Source organism: Mustela nigripes, chromosome 1, assembly GCF_022355385.1.
Source record: "Mustela nigripes isolate SB6536 chromosome 1, MUSNIG.SB6536, whole genome shotgun sequence".
In the NCBI taxonomy this organism is placed as follows: Eukaryota; Metazoa; Chordata; class Mammalia; order Carnivora; family Mustelidae; genus Mustela; species Mustela nigripes.
Window position 1 is genome coordinate 258,090,413 of NC_081557.1, and position 19,480 is coordinate 258,109,892.

At 37.7% G+C, this 19,480-nt stretch overlaps 1 protein-coding gene across 4 annotated transcripts in view; it reads left to right on the forward strand.

Moving 5' to 3' along the window:
• The first annotated feature begins 7,124 nt into the window (after positions 1-7,124).
• The window catches only part of YTHDC1 (YTH N6-methyladenosine RNA binding protein C1), a 35,650-nt gene continuing 23,294 nt past the window's right edge, over positions 7,125-19,480 (forward strand). For all 4 annotated transcript variants that reach the window (XM_059384810.1, XM_059384819.1, XM_059384827.1 and 1 more), the window contains exons 1-4: positions 7,125-7,208; positions 17,174-17,275; positions 17,679-18,007; positions 18,127-18,559. In XM_059384810.1, the coding sequence (XP_059240793.1) occupies positions 7,181-7,208; positions 17,174-17,275; positions 17,679-18,007; positions 18,127-18,559 (892 nt within the window). In that variant the 5' untranslated portion in view covers positions 7,125-7,180. The remainder of the gene's footprint in view (positions 7,209-17,173; positions 17,276-17,678; positions 18,008-18,126; positions 18,560-19,480) is intronic.

Consider the following 19,480-nt stretch of genomic DNA (forward strand, 5'->3'; position numbering starts at 1 on the left):
TGAAAATCAACAGTTAACCCTCACTTTCCTCCTACTTTCAGATCTGCTTGTGCTTCCCATTGTTTGAACTCAACCAAAGCCATGGAAGGGAACCAACTGGGTCCTGTATATGCATCAGCTTTCTAAGGTTTGGAGCAGGGTGGAGTGTGTGAAAAGTAAATCGGCCAAGGCAACCAGGCATTTATAGCACGTTTGTATACCAAGATGCTATCAAGAGAAGGAACAGAGGAGGGAAAAAAGCAAAAAACCCTAAAAGACTAAGCATTTACGTAAAAGAAATTCACCTACTCAGTAAAATAAAGATAACAGTCATTTCTCATGGGGTTGGTAGATGGATTAAGTGAGGTAAAATATAGCCAGCATTCGGGGATTGTTAGATGGATTAAATTAGATAAAATATAGCCAGAATTCAAAACATTCAGATTGACTAAGTGAGTTAAAATATAGCCGGCATTCAGAGTACTTACACAGAATCAGCACTCAGTAAATGGCAGTTACTGATATTATTGAGAAGCCAGAATTCTTTAATATCCTAGGAGTAAATAATTATTTCTTAAAAGCTGTGCAAAACTCTGTTTTTTTAAAATACTTATATTTTGAAAATCTGTTTCCTACTTTGAGAATTAAACCAATATAATTTTTGTTAAAGGAGGCAAGGCTGCCTTCTGTGGTACACAAAAAAACTAAAGGAAACTTGATATCTTGATGCAGAAGAAAAGGTTAAGTACCTGGTTCAAATCAGAAGATTAATACATTTCTGAATGTAAGAATACTTGGTAATATTTAAACAGAATTCACACTTTTATTGACTTTTTCAATTTAAAAAGTTACTTGTTGTTATATTAAATATTTAACTCCCAAGCTGGGAGTGCAGTTTAAGTGAGATAATATATGTGAAAGAGAAGTTCTAAGTAAATGTGCCAAATGATATTGTTAAGACTACATAATATGCTCAACTGTGCAAGTAGGAACTCAGTTTAACACCAAGTACTCTGCTACATTATACTCAACAGTTCAGCAATATTTACTGCAGTATAGTTAATGTGCTCCTTCCTCATTCTTTGGCAGTTCTGGAAAAGTTTCAAGCAATTTGTTACCAGAAAGGACCTAGTTTTCCTAGGAGCCAGACATGAATTCGGTCCGATTCCAGAAGGCGGTGCAGAATACATATTTAAATATGTTTAATGATTACCATCAAGGCATTTTTAAAAAGATTTTATTTATTTATTTGACAGACAGAGATCACAAGTAGGCAGAGAGGCAGGCAGAGAGAGAGGAGGAAAGCAGGCTCCCCCCCCCCTTGTTGAGCAGAGAGCCCGATATGGGGCTCGATCCCAGAACCCTGAGATCATGACCTGAGCCGAAGGTAGAGGCTTAACCCACTGAGCCACACAGATGCCCCACCATCAAGGCATTTTAAAATCCTTATAAAACTAAATCCTTATAAAAACTTCAGATGGGTTGAGGACATTCCCTCTCTAACCTCTTGTGTTATTTTATAAAAAGATCTCATCCTTAGGAGGCATGAACTGCCTCATTCAGTTACTGCTTAGCTCTGATAGGATAATCATGGGTTGAGATCACCTCATTTTTTTTTTTTTTTTTTGGCTGTTTCTCTTGCTTTCTCTTTAAAATTATTAAAGAAAATCTCATATATATTTTTAAGAAAGTGAAGAGGAGAGTATGTCTGTCCATGTAGGCGTCACCCATTTTCAACTCATAAGCAGATGTGTTTCATAGCTAACCCTCACCTATAACTCCTGCCTTACCTATTTTATTTTGAAGAAAATCCTATAGACTGTTTCATTTCATCTGCAAATATTTTAGTATGTGTCGTGAAATTATAAGAATTATTTTTTAAATATAACTTACAACTAAAAATAATCAATAGCAAGTTTTAAAAATCATCAGATATTCAGATTTGAAGTCTGTTGATAGGTATATGTGAGAATGCGTATGTGTTTGTGTCTGTACTCATGTATTCAAATCAGTATCTAAATAAGGTCCAAGGTACTCGTTTTGTAGAGCTGCTATAACAAAGTACAGCAGTTGATTTAAAGCAATAGAAATTTATTCTCATAGTTCTGGAGGCTAGAAGTCTGAAATCAAGGAGTGGACAGGGTCATGCTTCTTCTGAAACCTATAGCAGATAATTTTTCTTTGGCTCTCTTAGCTTCTGGCTTTTGCCTGTTATCCTTGGAGTTCTTTGGCTATATCACCCAATCCCTGTCTCTGTTGTCACGTTTCCTTGTGTGTCTCTATCACTATGTCTCTTTTTCTCTTGTAAGAACAGCAATCATATTGGGTTAAGGGCACACCCTACTTCACTATTACCTCATCTTAATGAATTACATATGAAACAACCCTTTTTCCAAATAAGAGTTCATTCTGAGGTACTTCAGATTGGTCTTCAACATATTTTTAAGGGGACACAATTCAACCTGTGACATCCACTGTACTAGAATTGACATAATTTTTACATTTCTCATATGTTTACTTTAAAAATTTTTTTTAAAGATTTTATTTTTCAGAGAGACACAGCGAACAGCGAGAGAGGGAACACTAGCAGGGGAAGTGGGAGAGGGAGAAGCAGGCTTCCTGCTGAGCAAGGAGCCTGATGTGGGGTTTGATCCCAAGACCCTGGGATCATGACCTGAGCTGAAGGCAGTGGCTTAATAGCTGAGCCACCCAGGTGCCCCTCTCATATGTTTACTTTAATGTTTAGATTACTTCTGTAAAGTTTCCTATTGCCTGGATTTTGCTAATGGTATTTGTATGGATTGCTTAAAATATTCACCTGTGCTTTGCCTATTCCCTAAAGCATGATTTTTCAGCATAAGCATTATTGGCATTTGGGTAGGACAGTTTTGTTTTTGTTTTTGTTTTTGTTTTTAGTGGGTAGAGGTGTGTGTGTGGGCAGGATTTAGTTTTACAGACTTGCGTGCCTTATAGGATGTTTAACAGCATCCCTGGCCTCTACCTACTATGAGCTACTAGTACTTCCTCTGTTGGGCCAACTATAAATTTCTCCAAAAATTGCCTGATGTCCCTTGGGGCAGAATTATCCCTGGTTGAAAACCACTGACAAATGTTTTCCTGGGTTTAGTGTTTTGGCAAGATTATTTCACAGATAATGTTATGTATTTCATTAAGATGCACATAAAATCTGATTGTATTTCTGATATATAAATTAGCAACCTTTAATAATCATTGCCTTGATCTGTACTTCATCAATAGCTGTAAAATGGCAATGTCCTAGTTTTATCACTGCTCCACCTTGACCATATATTAGCTGAAATACTTCCATAAAGAAACTTTCCTTCATTGACTATTTGCTTGGTAACCCTGAGATACAGTTCTAACTGGAAACCCAAGATCTATGATGATTTTTGTTTACCAGTTTTCAAAATGACTTCTTCCCTAGCATCATCTAAAGAAGATTGATTTTTTAAAACTATTATGGAATTTATGGATTGAAACATAATCCAGTGCAGATTTATCTTTACAGATGCTCAGAATGTCTCATATTTGGTTAGTGGGAGCCACTTTAGTTAGCAACTCTTCTGAGTCATTTTGACAGGATCCTAGCATTCTTTCATCACTGCTTTCTGGTATGACAAGATGTCCTAGGTTCATACTGTATCTTTGCTTTCCCTGTATCAATATTCTTTAAGATTTGGGGCAGAGTCTTCTTTACTCCTCACTCTATATAAACCTTCCAGGGAAAAAGATTCCAACTACCTCCCCCCGCTACATCCTCCAGAATCCATGCACTTGATACATAGACACTTCAATCAGTAATATTGGCCAGGGTTAAGGCAACTGAGAGGGGTAATGGAGGCCATGTCTCATCGAAAAATGTTTGGTTAAAAGCCTTACAGTTCAACAACAGCACACAGGCCTCTGTGTTGGTTCAAGATCAGTAGGCACCAATTTGCAACCTGTGTTATATATAACCTAGACCTGACCTGATTTAATGTTGAATAGTGTGAAAAATATGTTTCAGAGACTCCAGATTTTATTGTCTTTCTCTGAGGAGTCCTGATCACTTTGAATTTGTGTATGCTTAGTTTTAAATTTTACAGGCATGAATCTTTAGGGAGCCCTCCATTCCTGTCCTCCAGTGGGTTCAACATCAAAATTCTGCCTCTTTTTAAATCTTGTACTGCTTTTGTTTTAGGCTAGGTCCTGATTAGTCCCTTACTCCTAAGATAGGGCCTGTCCGTCAAATACTACCTCAGTCATTTGCCTTGTCGTTATCTGGGCTCCAGCTCACTGGCATTCACCTTAAGTTCTTTTTTTTTTTTTTTTTCAGTATTTCGACACTTTTTTTTTTCTAAAGATTTTATTTATTTATTAGAGAGAGAGATAGAGACCACAAGTAGGCAGAGCAGCAGGCTGAGGAAGAATGAGAAGCAGGCTCCTCTCTGAGCAGGGAGCCCGATGTGGGGCTCAATCCCAGGACCCTGAGATCATGACTTGAGCCAAAGGCAGCGGCTTAACCCACTGAGCCACCCAGCTGCCCCTTACATTCTTGACCATACCATGGCCTCTTTCTCCCTCAGAGCCTTTGTACGTGCTGTTCTCTGTCTGGAAGACTCTTACCTCTACCTTTTATTAGGTATCGTCTCAACTTCACCTCCTCAACCAGGCCTTTACTCATTTTTGCACTTAAAAAGCTCCCCTCCCCAGCCCTGCCTCACCATAATAACTTCTTACTTGCTTCTTTCATAGAATTCATCATGATCTTTAATTTCTTTACTTATGCCTTATTTCCCCAACTTAATGTAGAAACTAGATCCTATACTAAACGAATTTTTTAACCCCAGAGCCTGTAATAATATTAGGACTGAATAGGAATTTAATAAATACTAGCTGACTGAATTAATAAATGAGTAGAACATTATATAATGCTTTTCTCGATTCAGCCTTTTCTTACCTAACCATTGACTATCAACCTGAACTGAACCATGAGCAGCTTTGCCACCTAGGACCTTTTGTTTTTTCCTGAAAAAGTCCTTCTAGCCACCATCTTGCCCTTTCTCCCTTTCATCGAGACTGATAATAGTCTTTTAGTTCTCAAGTAGCCTTAATTTTCCCTTCTCCAGAAAGCTTTTCTTGACTCTATTCTGAACCCCCCACCCCATGTCTGAGTGATGTGCCCCTGAAAGTTCCAATTACATTCTAAGTTTACTGGAGGCACTGTTAGCAGTTGAGTGGGGGCTGGAGGTAAACTGCCTGGCGTTGAGACATGTTACTAGTACTCCTGACCTTGGGCACTTTAATTTCATATTACTTCACTTTCCCTTTATGTAAAATAAAGCTAGTAATGAAATCTAACTGGGTTTTTGGAAGATGAAATCAGACTGTATAGCTCAAATACTCAGAACAGCACCTGGCACACAGTAAAAACACACAATTTTCAGCTATACTATTACACATGAATTTTCTGTTAACTTGTTTCATATATATATATTAGATTTTATTTATTTATTTGACAGACAGAGATCACAAGGTGGCAGAGAGGCAGGCAGAGAGAGAGGAAGGGAAGCAGTCTCTCCACTACGTGGATGCAGGGCTGTATCCCAGGACCCTGGGATCATGACCTGAGCTGAAGGCAGAGGCTTTAACCCACGGAGCCACCCAGGCGCCCCAACTTGTTTCATATATTATACTGGAAAAGTCCTTAAAGGAAGAAATACTGTTTTGTTTACTCTTCAGTCTAATGCATCTGATACACAGCTAGGTTTTATATTCCCTGTTTTTCTTTCCCCCTTTTCCTGCAGGCCCTCCTTAAACTCTTTCCACTGATTTTAGCTTGGTCTCAACTTGTTAGCCAGCACACTCTAGACTGTCTTCCTTTTATAACAGTGCTACTTTCTTCCCCTTCAAAATCTCCTTCCCTTTTAAACTCAGTTAGGAGGGGTGACCTGGGTGGCTTGGTTGGTTAAATCTGCCCTCAGCTCCTGGGATGGAGCTTCGCATCAGGCCTCGCATCAGGCTCTGCTCAGCAGCAAGTCGCTTCTTTTTCCCTCTGTGATCTGTCTCATTCTCTGTCAAATAAATAAAATTAAAAAAATATATATTAAACTCAGTTATGGAACAGTGAAGCAAAATGACCTTTTCATTCCCTTGGATAATGAACTTCCTGAAAGCTTCCTTGCATTTTTTTACCATATTATATAGTTAAATAATTTTTGGTCATTTCTGTAGTTTCAATTTCTCGAGAGTCTGTTTAAATCAACTGTGTACCCCAGCCCGTCGATGAATTTTTAAATCAAATTTGCCATTATATGAATTACAAAGCTATACTACAATTGAACATAACTAATTCCCCCAGCTGACAAAACTAGTGGGAGAGCAGGCTGCTTCCCGCGCTGCCTTCGGCTAAGCCTAGGGCAGGAATTAAAGAAAGTGTGTCTGGCGACCGGAGTACAAAGCGGCGGCTGCAAAGGGCCGGACCAAATCTCCGGTTTGCAGAACGGGATTGAGGGCTCCGCGGAACAATCGGAAGCACTTTTGCGCTAAGGTCCGTCACTAGGCTTTTCAGGTGAGAAAACGGAGCCACCCGAGCGTCCGCGCCTCGGCGGGCGGCCCAACAGGCTACAACGGCCGCCACCCAATCCCTGCACACAAGACTCGGGCCCGGGGCCCTCCGGGCTGTGGGAGACAGAGCGACGTGCTGACGCGATCACGTTTCCCTTGACCGCCCGCTTGCCCCGCCCACTTGCCCCGCCCGCTTCCCCGCCCCTCGCCGCACTGTGACGCTCCCACGGAGGAACGAAGCGTAAACAGCGCAAGGCATTTCGGGAGCGGGATTGTTTCGCGCAGGAAGCAGGCTCCATTTTAGCGCCGCCCGCCGTCGCCATCTGTTTCCCTTCCCTCCCCCTTACCCCCTCCCGTCCCCAAACCCCAACGAGAAGGCTGGGCCTAGGGCACCAGAAAGGTTGCAGTGAAAGGAGGAAAGGAGACAAGGGAGAAAGGGAAGAAGCGGGAGGAAAAACGGTGAGTCGAGCAGGGTGAGCGGTGGAGGCCAAGGTGTGAAGCGCGCAGCCCAGCGGCCGGACTGACGGACGTGCCCGTGCTACGGCTGCCGCGGCTGCGGCGCCCGCGCGAGTCGCTTCGAAGCGGCGGCGGCGGCGGCGGCGGCGGCGGCAGCGGCGGAAACAGGAGGGGAGCAATGGCGGCCGACAGCCGGGAGGAGAAAGGTTAGTGCGGAGAAAGGTGACGGGTGGAGGCGACGCTCCGGAGTGGGTCGGTGGAGCCGTAGTCGTTGTGGCGGGGTGGGGGTTGGGGAGGTTAGCTTGTCCCGCGCGGAGCCGATCCTTCCCACCCGAGACACTTGGACTCCCTGGAAGAAGCCAGGCCTGTCCTTGCGTCCCCGATCTCCATTTGACCTAGCTCTTCGTCTCGCCTGGGCTTGGTTTCCGTGTGCCGGTTTTTGGTTTTTTTTTTTTTTTAATCCTATTCCCTCTTCACTTTACGTTTAGCAGTCCTGGGCGCGGCTGAGGGGGCCTGTTCTGAGTGGCCGACCCTCAGGTTCATTTCCTGGTAGGATTCTGCGGATGTAATGCGTATTTTCAGAACGACCCTTTTATTTTAGGCAAAATTTCGACAACCCTTAAAGCCGCCCTCAGAACGATGGCAGTGTAGTCAGTGACCCTATTTAAGAAGTTGTACAAGTGGATTAGTCATCTCGAGAAATATCTACGAGTAATTTATGGCTCTTCCTGTTAAATAGGCAAAATGGCAAGAATTGCCCATTTAAATCCTCGAATACTTATTTTGGAAAACATGATGTTTGAAAAGATACTTAACACGTTTTAGGGTTGGCACAAATCATTCTGGCCGCTGTTGGGATAGAAACACATTGTGCTAGCACCCAGAGGATACCACCGGGAACCCACGGATGGAATTTAGAGAGAGCTGGAGGAATAACATTACAGTGAAATACAGGAAGAACTGATGTTGGCAGAATGGAATGTCATGTCTTTTGAAATACCGACCTCCCAGGCCCTACAGATATTAATGAATATCCTGGATCATTATCGGTCTGGAGAGTAGGCTAGATTTCATGTTGCCTAAGGGTCTTTTCTTTTCTTTTTTCTTTTTTTTTTTAAAGATTTTATTTATTTATTTGACAGAGATCACAAGTAGGCAGAGAGGCAGGCAGAGAGAGACGTAAGCAAGCTCCCTGCTGAGCAGAGAGCCCGATGCGGGACTCGATCCCAGGACCCTGAGATCATGACCTGAGCCGAAGGCAGCGGCTTAACCCACTGAGCCACCCAGGCACCCCTAAGGGTCTTTTCTGACTGTGAGGATTACCCTGATAGTTTTGGAAAGTTTATAGTTGATAAAAATATGGCACAGCTGCTGCCCTGTATCTCAGAAGTCTACTCTTCTGTGTGGTTAATTAACTTGGGGGTGGGGGCATTTGTTAAATAGATTCTAGGGTCAAGTTGCATGAGGCCTGTCTCTCTTTTTCTCCTTAAGAGAAAGAAGCGTTTTCATGCTTTAGGATAGGGACAAGCTTGGAAAGTGGTGTGTATGGGAATATGTTTAAGCAATTAATTCAATGATTAGATTGTAGTATTTAATTGACCTTCCTTAAATCTTATCCCCCGCCCAAAATTTTGCAAAGCACAGTAGGGTTGTAAATTTCAGGTTGCATGATGTTAGTGACAAAAATAAACTTTTAAATTAGTAGTAAAATCAGTTATTAAAATAGATGATTTTAATCAATAAAATTAATTCTGTCAACACTTAATTGTATCAGAGTGTAATCTATGAGCTGTGTGTGTGGGTGGTGGTTGTGGTGGGTGAGGTAAACCAAATACAAAACGAGTAAAAATTAAGTACTTCCCAGGAGTTCATTGTTAAAATGGACATAGTTGTTAAGTCAGTCATAGGCACGTTAACATACATTGTGGAAGAAAAATAGGTTATGTTTTAAAAATTGTTTTAGAAATGGGAGTAGTGATAAAAATGCATTCCAAATACATAAACTTTGTAACTATTCTTAGGGGCTTACAATGCCCCCTATTATTAATACTTAGGATAAGTCATCAGCTTCTGAAATATCTCACATTTGTGTAATTTTAAAAAATTAATTTCATTTCCGTAGTTGAATTTCTATTTTAAAATCTCTGATATAAGTGCTTATTTTTATAGTTTAGATCAAAGATTGTCTCTGGTTTACTGGGAAGGCTAGCAAATAGAAACCTAAACCAGGTTTAGAATACCTCATTCCCTTTTCCTTCTCCTTTTTCAACAAGAAAAAGTGGGAAGAGAAGTACTTATTAGTTATCTTATACGAAACATTATGAAATTATAACGTTAAGCCCTGTAACAATATTAGACTTGACACAGGCCTTAAATGATTTCATGAATGATGTAGAATCTTGTTAAGAAATGAATTTAAATTGCAGAAATCTGCTGTTGGTCACAGAACAGTCAAAAGACTAGGTAATAGAGTCCTTGGATTATTGGGCTTTGCACATTAATTGTATAATAAACATTAACTTCTATAATGCCTCTATAATACCCATACTTAGACACTGAAGCCTGTGTAAATTGCCAGCTCTGATTCTAGTGGTGATTATATGTCCAAAAAGTGAATTTAAAAGAGTCTGCAATGTTGGTGGTGTTAACTGTTAGTTTTTCTATATGAGGTATACATATCTTTTCTACTTTAAATGCCTTGTATTCATTTTATTTCTTATGCACTTACGAACTTCTTTCTGAAAGAGGGTGAAAAATTTAATATATCCAATATGAGGGTAATGAGTTACCACTTGCATAAGTAATATGTTTTCTGCATTATCAGACTGAAAGCTCCATCAGGGCCAGGATTGCTTGTGTCTGTTGTTTACCAGGTTCTTTGTGACAGTTAATCATGACTCAGTGCCTTGAAAAAATGACTTCAACAAAAATGACTTTAAGGTTGGACTTCAGTGGTAACTAAGTGACATTTGCTGTTGCTATCCAAAGCTAAGTTTTCTCAGTTTCAATTGTATATGTACACACACAGTCATATAGGCAAGTACATATAAGTATGTACACGCAGTTACATATACATACACATATTGTATGTACGTAGTATAGCCCTCACTGTAATAGGGCTTTAGAAGAAGATGACTTCCTAGGTCCACTGGTCTTCTGGAAAAGTAGCTCGGTAGTCTACAGATTCAGTTCAGGCTTTAGAAAGCATAGAGTATATATTTGATTTTCCATTATATTTGTTTTACCCATAATAGAAATAGGATAAAAAATTTAAAATGCTGCCCTTAGACTTCAAATTGTATGCTTATTGGAGAACAGCAAATTGTGTGGGACAGGAAATGCAAGTCTCTACACTTCACTTTAGAGGGATGATAGTTAGGAATGACAAAACAGTAGCTGAGACTGGTCTAACCTAAAATATAACAGAAGGGGAGGTTCCAGGAATTCTTGCTTCTTGTCAAAGTCATTAAAAATACATTAAATGAATTAAAATAAAAGATATAATGTACTTTGGTGGTCTGTAAAACAGAATGGTAGTATATTTAACTGCCAGGTTTTCTTTGTTTGGCTATTCTAGGTCTCAGTTTGTTAAGCTGGACCCTCAAATAATACTTGTATCTCCTGACCCAGAAGCTTTCAGGTTCTAAACAATGAACTGTGTCTCAGATAAAGGTTAATTTTCTACACTGCTCTCCTGGAAGTTAAGATTTGTGGCCTCTCTGGGCCAGGAATTTCAAGATTAAAGAGGAATTCTGGTATAGTGCAAAGAGCATTAAATTTGGATTCATAGTTGTAAGATTTTAGTGAAGTCACTTCAATTCTGTGGGCTTCATTCTGTCATTCTTGTTATATACCTAACCTGATGGTTCAAGTACTTTGAAAGCTAGTTAGATTTCCAGTTTCCCAATATTATCTAAAACAAACAAAAATCCCCCAATAGAACAATTAAAAAAAAAATAAGCCTTATTATTCCTAACATCTTGACAGGTTTTGAATAAGTTCTGAAGACAGTGGTTCTTTTTATTTTCTTGTTTGCCTCTTGTACCCCTGGATCTTTACCTTTGTTTCAAAACTCAGTTTGCTATTAATTTGAGATGACAAATAAGATTGTGCTAGCTTGCATTAGTGATGATAGTGAAGGCTTTTTTATAGCACAAAACATTCACAGATTGCACTTACACAGAAGAGTCAAGCTGTAGCAACAACCTGCATTTTTGTTTTGTTTTTGAGGCAGTGTTTATTTAATAAGTCAGTCAATTCCAAATAAAAATCTGAATTTGGGTATCCTTTTGAAACTTTGGACGATGGGACAGTATAGTGCTCGGATTTTGTTAAGGTAGTTAGTTAAACCATTAGAGTTGTGTAGGATTGCCCTCCTTACCATTTCTACTCTTTCACAAAGTATCAGGTATACTAAACTTTGCAGTTATTTAACATTGTTATTCAGGAATTACAGGCTTACATGCATACTAGGGTCAGGCAGATTAAAGTCCTTGTTCAATAATTAATGGTAGGTATTATGTTAAAAAAAAAGTATAAGAGATGGCATGGTCTGTGTGTAAGCAGTATTTGTAAATAAATACACATTTACATTTACCAGACATAAACCCAGATTGTCTCTTGCAAAACCATGGCATATATTACCTTCTCTGTATCAGGACTGCTCCTGCTGGTTGCTTTCAGATGAGAATCTGGTTTCTTAATGACCAGATAGTCCTTTTAAAAAATGCAAGGTGTGCATTTTTGTATGGATCCTTGGAGTTTCCACAACTGTGTCCAAGAGCTAGATTCCTATCATCTAGATTGTTAGGGTATAACTTTTGGATGAATTTATATTTTAGCTTTAAAAAGAAATACTGTTTAATGAATAATTTTGTGTTTCATTTGAGCTAATTCACTGTGACAAGATTCATTTTGGTGTGGCATCCTTGGTTTTTTAACTTTTTAAAATAATTTTCAAAAACTGTTTTTTTAAAAAGATTTTATTTACTTAAAAGCATGAGCTGGAGGGAGAGGGAGAAGCTGAGCAGGGAGACTGATGTAGGACTTGATCCCAGGATCCCGGAATCATGACCTGAGCTGAAGGCAGACATTTAAGCGACCAGCTGAGCCACCCAGGAGCCCCAATATTGTATTCTTTATAGAGACTTAATCCAAAAACTGTGTGAAGTGCTTTATCTCCTAGAAATACTACAGCAGAGTTATTTTTGTAATACGTGAATTTTATGTTCATAGAATTCTTCTTAATCTGGCATTTGCTAACCTTTGTTTTTTTTTTTTTTTTATCGTTAATAAAGTGCTGCTGTCAAGCTACTATGAAGGAATTGAATATCTAAAATATACATAGTAATAATAAATTAATAGAATATATGGTGTATATTTTTATGATGAAGAGTGATTTAAATTTCTTTATTAAAAATAAAGTTTATTTGAAAAAATAAAAATTAAATTTATTAAGGTACTTTAAAGAAGGCCACACTAGAGAACTAGTGGGTATTATTTTAAATTACTTTTATTTTACGTAAATTACTTTTTTCCAAAAGGAATATGCCAGTGATGATTAGTCATCAGCAGCAGTAGCTTCTCAGAATATTAAAATAATATTTGCTTTCTTTATAATTCATTCTGGGTTGAAAAATGAATTGAAATATGTATAGAGTGTACTTTTTCTAGCCAATCAAAGAATTGGTCAGAGAAAGCAGCTTAAGTTAGCTTTATAACCCATTACTGTAAACTCTCACATTTTAAAACTGTATTTTGTTTTTAAAATACACCTTACTTTTGTAATTAAAATCCTTAAGTTTAAACAGAACTAAGTAGATGGTGATAGCTTTGAAAACACCTACTAAGTATTTGACACTTCTCCATCCATTAGGTAGAGTTTTTGTCTCCTCTGTTGGAACCTGAGTGGACTTTTGTGATGGCCTCTGAATAAAATACTGAACTGAGCTTTTGCTTGGCTTTTTCTCTTTCGGGGTGTACTTATTTAGAGCCCTAAACCACCATGTAAGAAGTCTGCCTCCCCTGAAGCTGCCATGAGAGAGTGACCACAGAAAGAAATGCTCTAGGAGCCTCAGCTGTATTGAGTCTTCCCCGTGTAGGTGCCAGCCACACGGGTGAATGAACAAGCCTTCAGGTGGTTCTAGCCCTACCCATCATCTGACCGCAGCCACACGAGAGCTTCGCTGAGCACCAGAACTAGAAGCAATAATAATAAATTATTGTATTATTTTAGCCACTGTGTTTTGGGATGACATATTATATAGCAGCAGATAGTAGAACATGTATATATTTATTTTTTTAAAACGGATTTTTGTGTTCCCCAGATTTTATGTATCATCTACCCTAGTCATTAACACAAGGTTCATGGCAGGCAGGATTTATTAGAATTTGATAGTGAGGGCGCCTGGGTGGCTCAGTGGGTTAAGCCGCTGCCTTCGGCTCAGGTCATGATCTCAGAGTCCTGGGATCGAGTCCCGCATCGGGCTCTCTGCTCAGCAGAGAGCCTGCTTCCCTCTCTCTCTCTCTGCCTGCCTCTCCATCTACTTGTGATTTCTCTGTCAAATAAATAAATAAAATCTTTAAAAAAAAAAAAAAAAGAATTTGATAGTGATAGGGAAAGACTTATAGGTTAAAAACTCATAAGAGATTCAAATAGCTGTGCTCCTGTTCCTTTCCCTGAACACCGATACTTTTATTCTAAATGCCTCTTATCAGAAGTGAAGAACCTGGAGCTCAGACTGGAACCTTCCTGAAGATAACTTAGGTCTTAAATGAAGTCCTGGATTTTCTTCCAAATCCAGATCTTCTGTATATTATATTACAGTAAGGATATGAGAGGTTTCAGTAATGGAGAAAAGTAATTTAAAATGTCATATATACTAGGAGTTGGCAAACTTTGTAAAGGGTCAGATACTAAATATTTTAGGCTTTGTGGACCACATGAGGGTTTCTCACATGTTCTTTGCACTGTGCCCCCCTCTCTACCCCCACACCACCTGCTTTGAACACAGTCTTAAAGATACAGAAGCCATTCTCACCTTGCTGGTCAAATTAAGTCATAGGCTGAATTTGTTCTGCAGGTTTTTGTTTGCCAGTATTGTGATAAAAACAGGTAGGTTATCGGTCTAATGACATATATGGATAAAAATGTATAAAATATCAAGTGAGGATGTAGTGTTCTTAAAGTAAATTTCAAGATGCTATAATGTCAGTGATACAGAGCTTTCTGGTACATTTATTTGAAATACAGGGCATGTGACTTTTTTATAATTTCTGTTTTTGTTGTTTCTCTTACTTGTGTTTAAAGGTTTTTCAAATGTTCCCCATCTAATTTACTTCTAGATTTAGAAAACCTGAACTTGTAGGCTTGTACCCATCTGTTTCTAGACATAAGAATCTGGTCAGCTTGTACTTCTGAGCTCCCTTTTTTTTTTTTTTTTAAATCAGTGAATTAATGGATGATAAAACATACTTTAGGTGTTTCATGTAGGTATATAAATGATATATGTGAAAGTGGTAAAATGTTAAAAAAAAAGTAAGCATTGGTTAATATTTATTGTCTTAAAACGTTATAGCTGCTTTTAAAAAACTGCAACCAGTCTCTACATTTGACTAATACAATTGTTAGGGCACTTTTAAACAATACCCTTTTTTTAAAATAGGGAAACCATAATTTAAACATGTCTGAAATTTAAATTGATTTAAATCAACCTGCAGAAATGATTCATTCTGTATTAGATTTAGCACATATAAAGTATATAATTTCATGTAAATGTTTAGGCTTTTGGGTTGATATTTCTAATATAGAGCTGGTGATTTTATGAAAAGATTTGTGTAGCACTGTGTTTACTTAATTGTCTATTTCATTGTGATAGGGTTTTTTTTTGCCTTTTTTTTATTGTGATGGGTTTTTTTGCCTTTTTTTTCTGGCTCAGAAATGTAGTTGATTCTGTGAAGATCTGTTGGATCTACTTTTTTACTGACTAGAGAACTATAAGTAAAAATAAAAACAGTCCATATAGTATATATATTCATTTTAGAAAACCAGTAAAGTATACTGTTAACTACCCAAAGAAATCAATTGATATGCCATTCCAGCATATGGAATGTTCTTTTAAGATTTTATTTATTTGAGACAGATAGCATGCGTGCATTGTTGGGGAGGAGCAGAGGGAGAGAATCTCTAAAGAACATACGCTTAGCTTGGAGTCCAACACAGGGCTCAATTCCATGACCTATGAGATCATGACCTGAGCTGAAACCAGCTCTCAGAGAATTGAGCCACCTAGGTGCCCATGGATGTTCTTAAGCAGCAACGGTCTTTAATTCCAAACACTGAAGAAGATGTGTTCTTAAATAGCAATTGTGTCTGATTCCAAATACTGAGTTGTTATTTTTCCATATCCCATGTAATCTGTTTTTCTTATACCTACATTAGGTATTTTAATTCTCTTCAGTCACTGATTTCTGTCCACCTTTGAAGATATTTTAGTCTCATTTATCCTGTTTATAGACCTCAGGTCAGATTAGTAGCCCTTGTTATAATTTTGAATGGGCTTTGCTTTTTGGCTGGAGCCATAAATAAAATTATCAGTGTTCATGACTTTACATTTCCCTTCATTATACTTTAAATTTGGAGAGATATTTTTGACACCAGAATACTTAATAATGTTCAAAGCATTTATCATTAGCTTTAGTGCACATCTTAAAAATTATTTATTTAATTTTTTAAAAAGATTTTATTTGAGAGAGAGAGCAGGAGAGCATGAGCATGAACAGGCGCAGAGGGAGAGGGAGAAGGAAAGAGCAGACTCCCTGCAGAGCCGGGAGCCTGACGTGGGGCTCTGTCCCATGGGATCATGACCTGAGCCACAGGCAGACATTTAATTGACTCAGCCACCCAGGCACCCATATAATAAAAATCAGTTTAAAGTAGTAAATAGGCATGTATTTCTAGGATTTATTTTGTCCTATTGTATATGGCGGGAGTATAAGGATACAGTGAGAAAACTGAGTTGCTGGTTTTTACCATCATTCAGTATGTCGATTATAGTCAGCAGTTCTCTTGTCTGAACAAGTTAACATGTCTCGTAGTTTATGCCAGCATCCTGAAATGATTTCTGTGTAGGACAGAAGTAGTCTTTTTAAAATTATTATTATTTATTTTTTATTTTTTACTTTTAATGTTATTTTGATGTTTTTGGACAGAATAGCTGAAATAGTACAACAAAAGATTTTTTGACCTTTCAACCATATTCCACAAATGTTAACTTTTCACCACATTGTTTTTCTTGGATTCAGTCTTCCCTAATTTTCTCTGTGGACATAAGCCTATGCAGACACACTTTTTTCCCTGAACCATTTGTCAGTTGCAGACATGATACTTCTTTGTCCCTAAAGACTTAAATGTGTATTTCTATAAGAATTAGAACTTTTACTTACTGATGGTACTATCAAAATTCAGGAAATTAACAGTGACATTTACTGTAATCTACAGACCTTACTACTAGCTTCCCAGTTACGTGCCTTATTCAGTTACCATGTCTTTTTATTCTCTTTTAATCTGGAGTAATTTTTACTGTTTGTAGTTCATGACTCTTCATTTCGGTTTACTTGTTGTTTCTCACATAAAGGTTCAGAGTTTGCATTTTTGCATCCGAATATCTCAGAATTATTGTGCATCATGCCAGGTGGTCTTTGATACTGATTTGGCTGTAGTTAAGTTGGAATCTGTCATGTTTCTCCATTTTAAAATATTCTTTTTTCTTGATACTAAGTATCTTGAGGTGTACACAGTCCTTGGTAAGTGTGTGTTGATGTTACACACTTGTATTTCTGTCCTAATTTTTTGTGCATATTTTAAAGCAGGTAGAAAAATTATATTAGAAAATGAGATATAGTTAAAGAAATTCTTAACATTTACTTTTTGTACTCCAGTATATGCTTTTATACCCTATGGGGTGGGTATATACTACTCCTGGCTTTGTAGACAAGAGGTCTATATCATGTCCTTTATTTGTATGGTTTTACAGAATTAGTATTGTGTCTTGATCCTGAAATAAAATGTCTTTGAGGGTTATGTTATCATGTATGTAGACCCAGTGTAGTAGTCAAAGATAAATGCTTAATGGTAATGATTTTTCCCTATTTTTAATTTTCTTGCTTTCAGATGGAGAACTTAATGTTCTAGATGATATTTTGACTGAAGTACCGGAACAGGATGATGAACTATATAATCCAGAGAGTGAACAAGATAAAAACGAGAAAAAGGGTATGTAATTTTTTAAAAAACTAAATTTTTAAAAAATGTAATTTTTAAAAAAAATTACATTTTTTAAAAATGTAATTTTAAAAAAATTAAATAGAGATTTAATTTATTAAGAAAGTGACTTTGTATTTGTTCTTATTTGTTGAGTCTGTTAACACCAAAAGTACAGTCATAACAAACTGTGGTACCCAGTTCTTTATGAATAAAAGTGATCTATTTTTTCAATGCGTGAAATATCTCATGCCTGAATTTATTCCAATATTTACAAGCTTTTTTTTTATGATTAACATTTCAGAAGACATTTTAAAGAAATGAGCCTTTGATATGTATTATCTGTTAATCTTGGGTGAAACAAATAGAATGCCTAGAATACATTTATATGCTTTCTTTAAATTGTATTTTTAAGGATCAAAAAGAAAAAGTGACCGAATGGAATCTACTGACATCAAGCGACAAAAGCCTTCTGTTCATTCAAGGCAGTTGATTTCTAAGCCACTGAGCTCATCTGCGAGCAATAACAAAAGAATAGTTAGTACTAAAGGAAAGTCAGTTGCAGAGTATAAAAATGAGGAATATCAAAGATCCGAAAGAAGCAAGCGTCTAGAAGCTGATCGAAAGATTCGTTTGTCAAGCAGTGCTTCTAGAGAACCTTATAAGAATCAACCTGAAAAAACTTGTCTCCGGAAAAGAGATCCTGAAAGGAGGACCAAATCCCCTACGCCAGAGGATTCTGAGGTAGTAAATGTTCTTGCAGATGTAAAACAAAGCAGTTCTTTTTGAGGCTTTAGAACTGTTTATTCACTCTGACCTTTTCTGTTTTATGACTGCTGATTCCCTTTTTCTTTAAACATCAGAGAATTGGGCTTGAAGTGGATAGACGTGCAAGCAGATCCAGCCAGTCTTCTAAGGAAGAAGTGAACTCTGAAGAGTATGGCTCTGACCATGAGACTGGCAGCAGTGGATCTTCTGATGAGCAGGGCAACAACACTGAGAATGAGGACGAGGGGGTGGAAGATGTGGAGGAAGATGAAGAGGTAGAAGAAGATGCAGAGGAAGATGAAGAAGTGGATGAAGATGGAGAAGAGGAGGAGGAGGAGGAAGAGGAGGAGGAGGAGGAGGAGGAAGAAGAAGAGGAGGAGGAAGAAGAAGAATATGAACAGGATGAGAGAGACCAGAAGGAAGAGGGAAATGATTATGATACTCGAAGTGAAGCTAGCGACTCTGATTCTGAATCCGTTTCTTTCACAGATGGATCTGTCAGATCTGGTTCAGGCACAGATGGATCAGGTACTACTTTTTGTATTTATAAGTTTGTCTTTTAAATTAAAAAAAAAAAGACAGACTTTTTTTTTTAAAGACAAAGATTTATTTCTGAACATGTTTAAATTGAATTATAAAATATTTTGAGATGTGGGGTGTTAATAAGATTGTCTTGTGTTTTGTACTTTTGAGTAATATAAATACATTTGAGATTTATATGTCTTAGTAAATGTGTTTCCCAGCTTCGAGTTGATTGTATTCTAAATGAATACAAGTCTGATCATTTTTCTGTGTGGAAATGTATTTCAGATTTTAATGTTATAAATTCTTAGATTTCCATACTAGCCAACATCTTATTTAAACACTAATGTCTGGTGTACTTAAAGTATATTGGTGTGGAACCTGTCTACTAGGTACTATAGTTTTGCCATGTTAAATAAATGACTATAGATATCTATCACATATGGTAATAGAAATCTTAACTTTTTCTTTTGGGAGTATACACTGTTGTTCCAATTCTGTACTTGTGGGTTGACTGACTTGGGCAGGATCTCTCAAAGGCTGGGTATAAAAGTACAAGAGGTGAAAATAAGAATTTAAGATTCTTGTAGGGTGGTTGGTTAAGGGCTCTCTTGGGTCGTCATTCCTTCGATACTACGTGTCCTACCATTTTATCCCTATCTGATCTACGAGATGTAAATATAGGAATGCTAGGTAGTTGTAGTCACTAGGCTAAGGGTGGAGACCCTCTTTTGAGGGGAATTTGATAGTGTACAACAAGGAGAGGTCAGGGTACTTAAAAGATCCCTTTCCATTTTATGATGGTTATGCATGCTGTCATGGCTGTCTTCTGTCTGGATGTAGCCAGATCTGCTGTGTATTCTAAATGAAGTAAATGTTGCAATAGTAAGATAAATAATATTCTGTTATATAGGATCATTATAACTT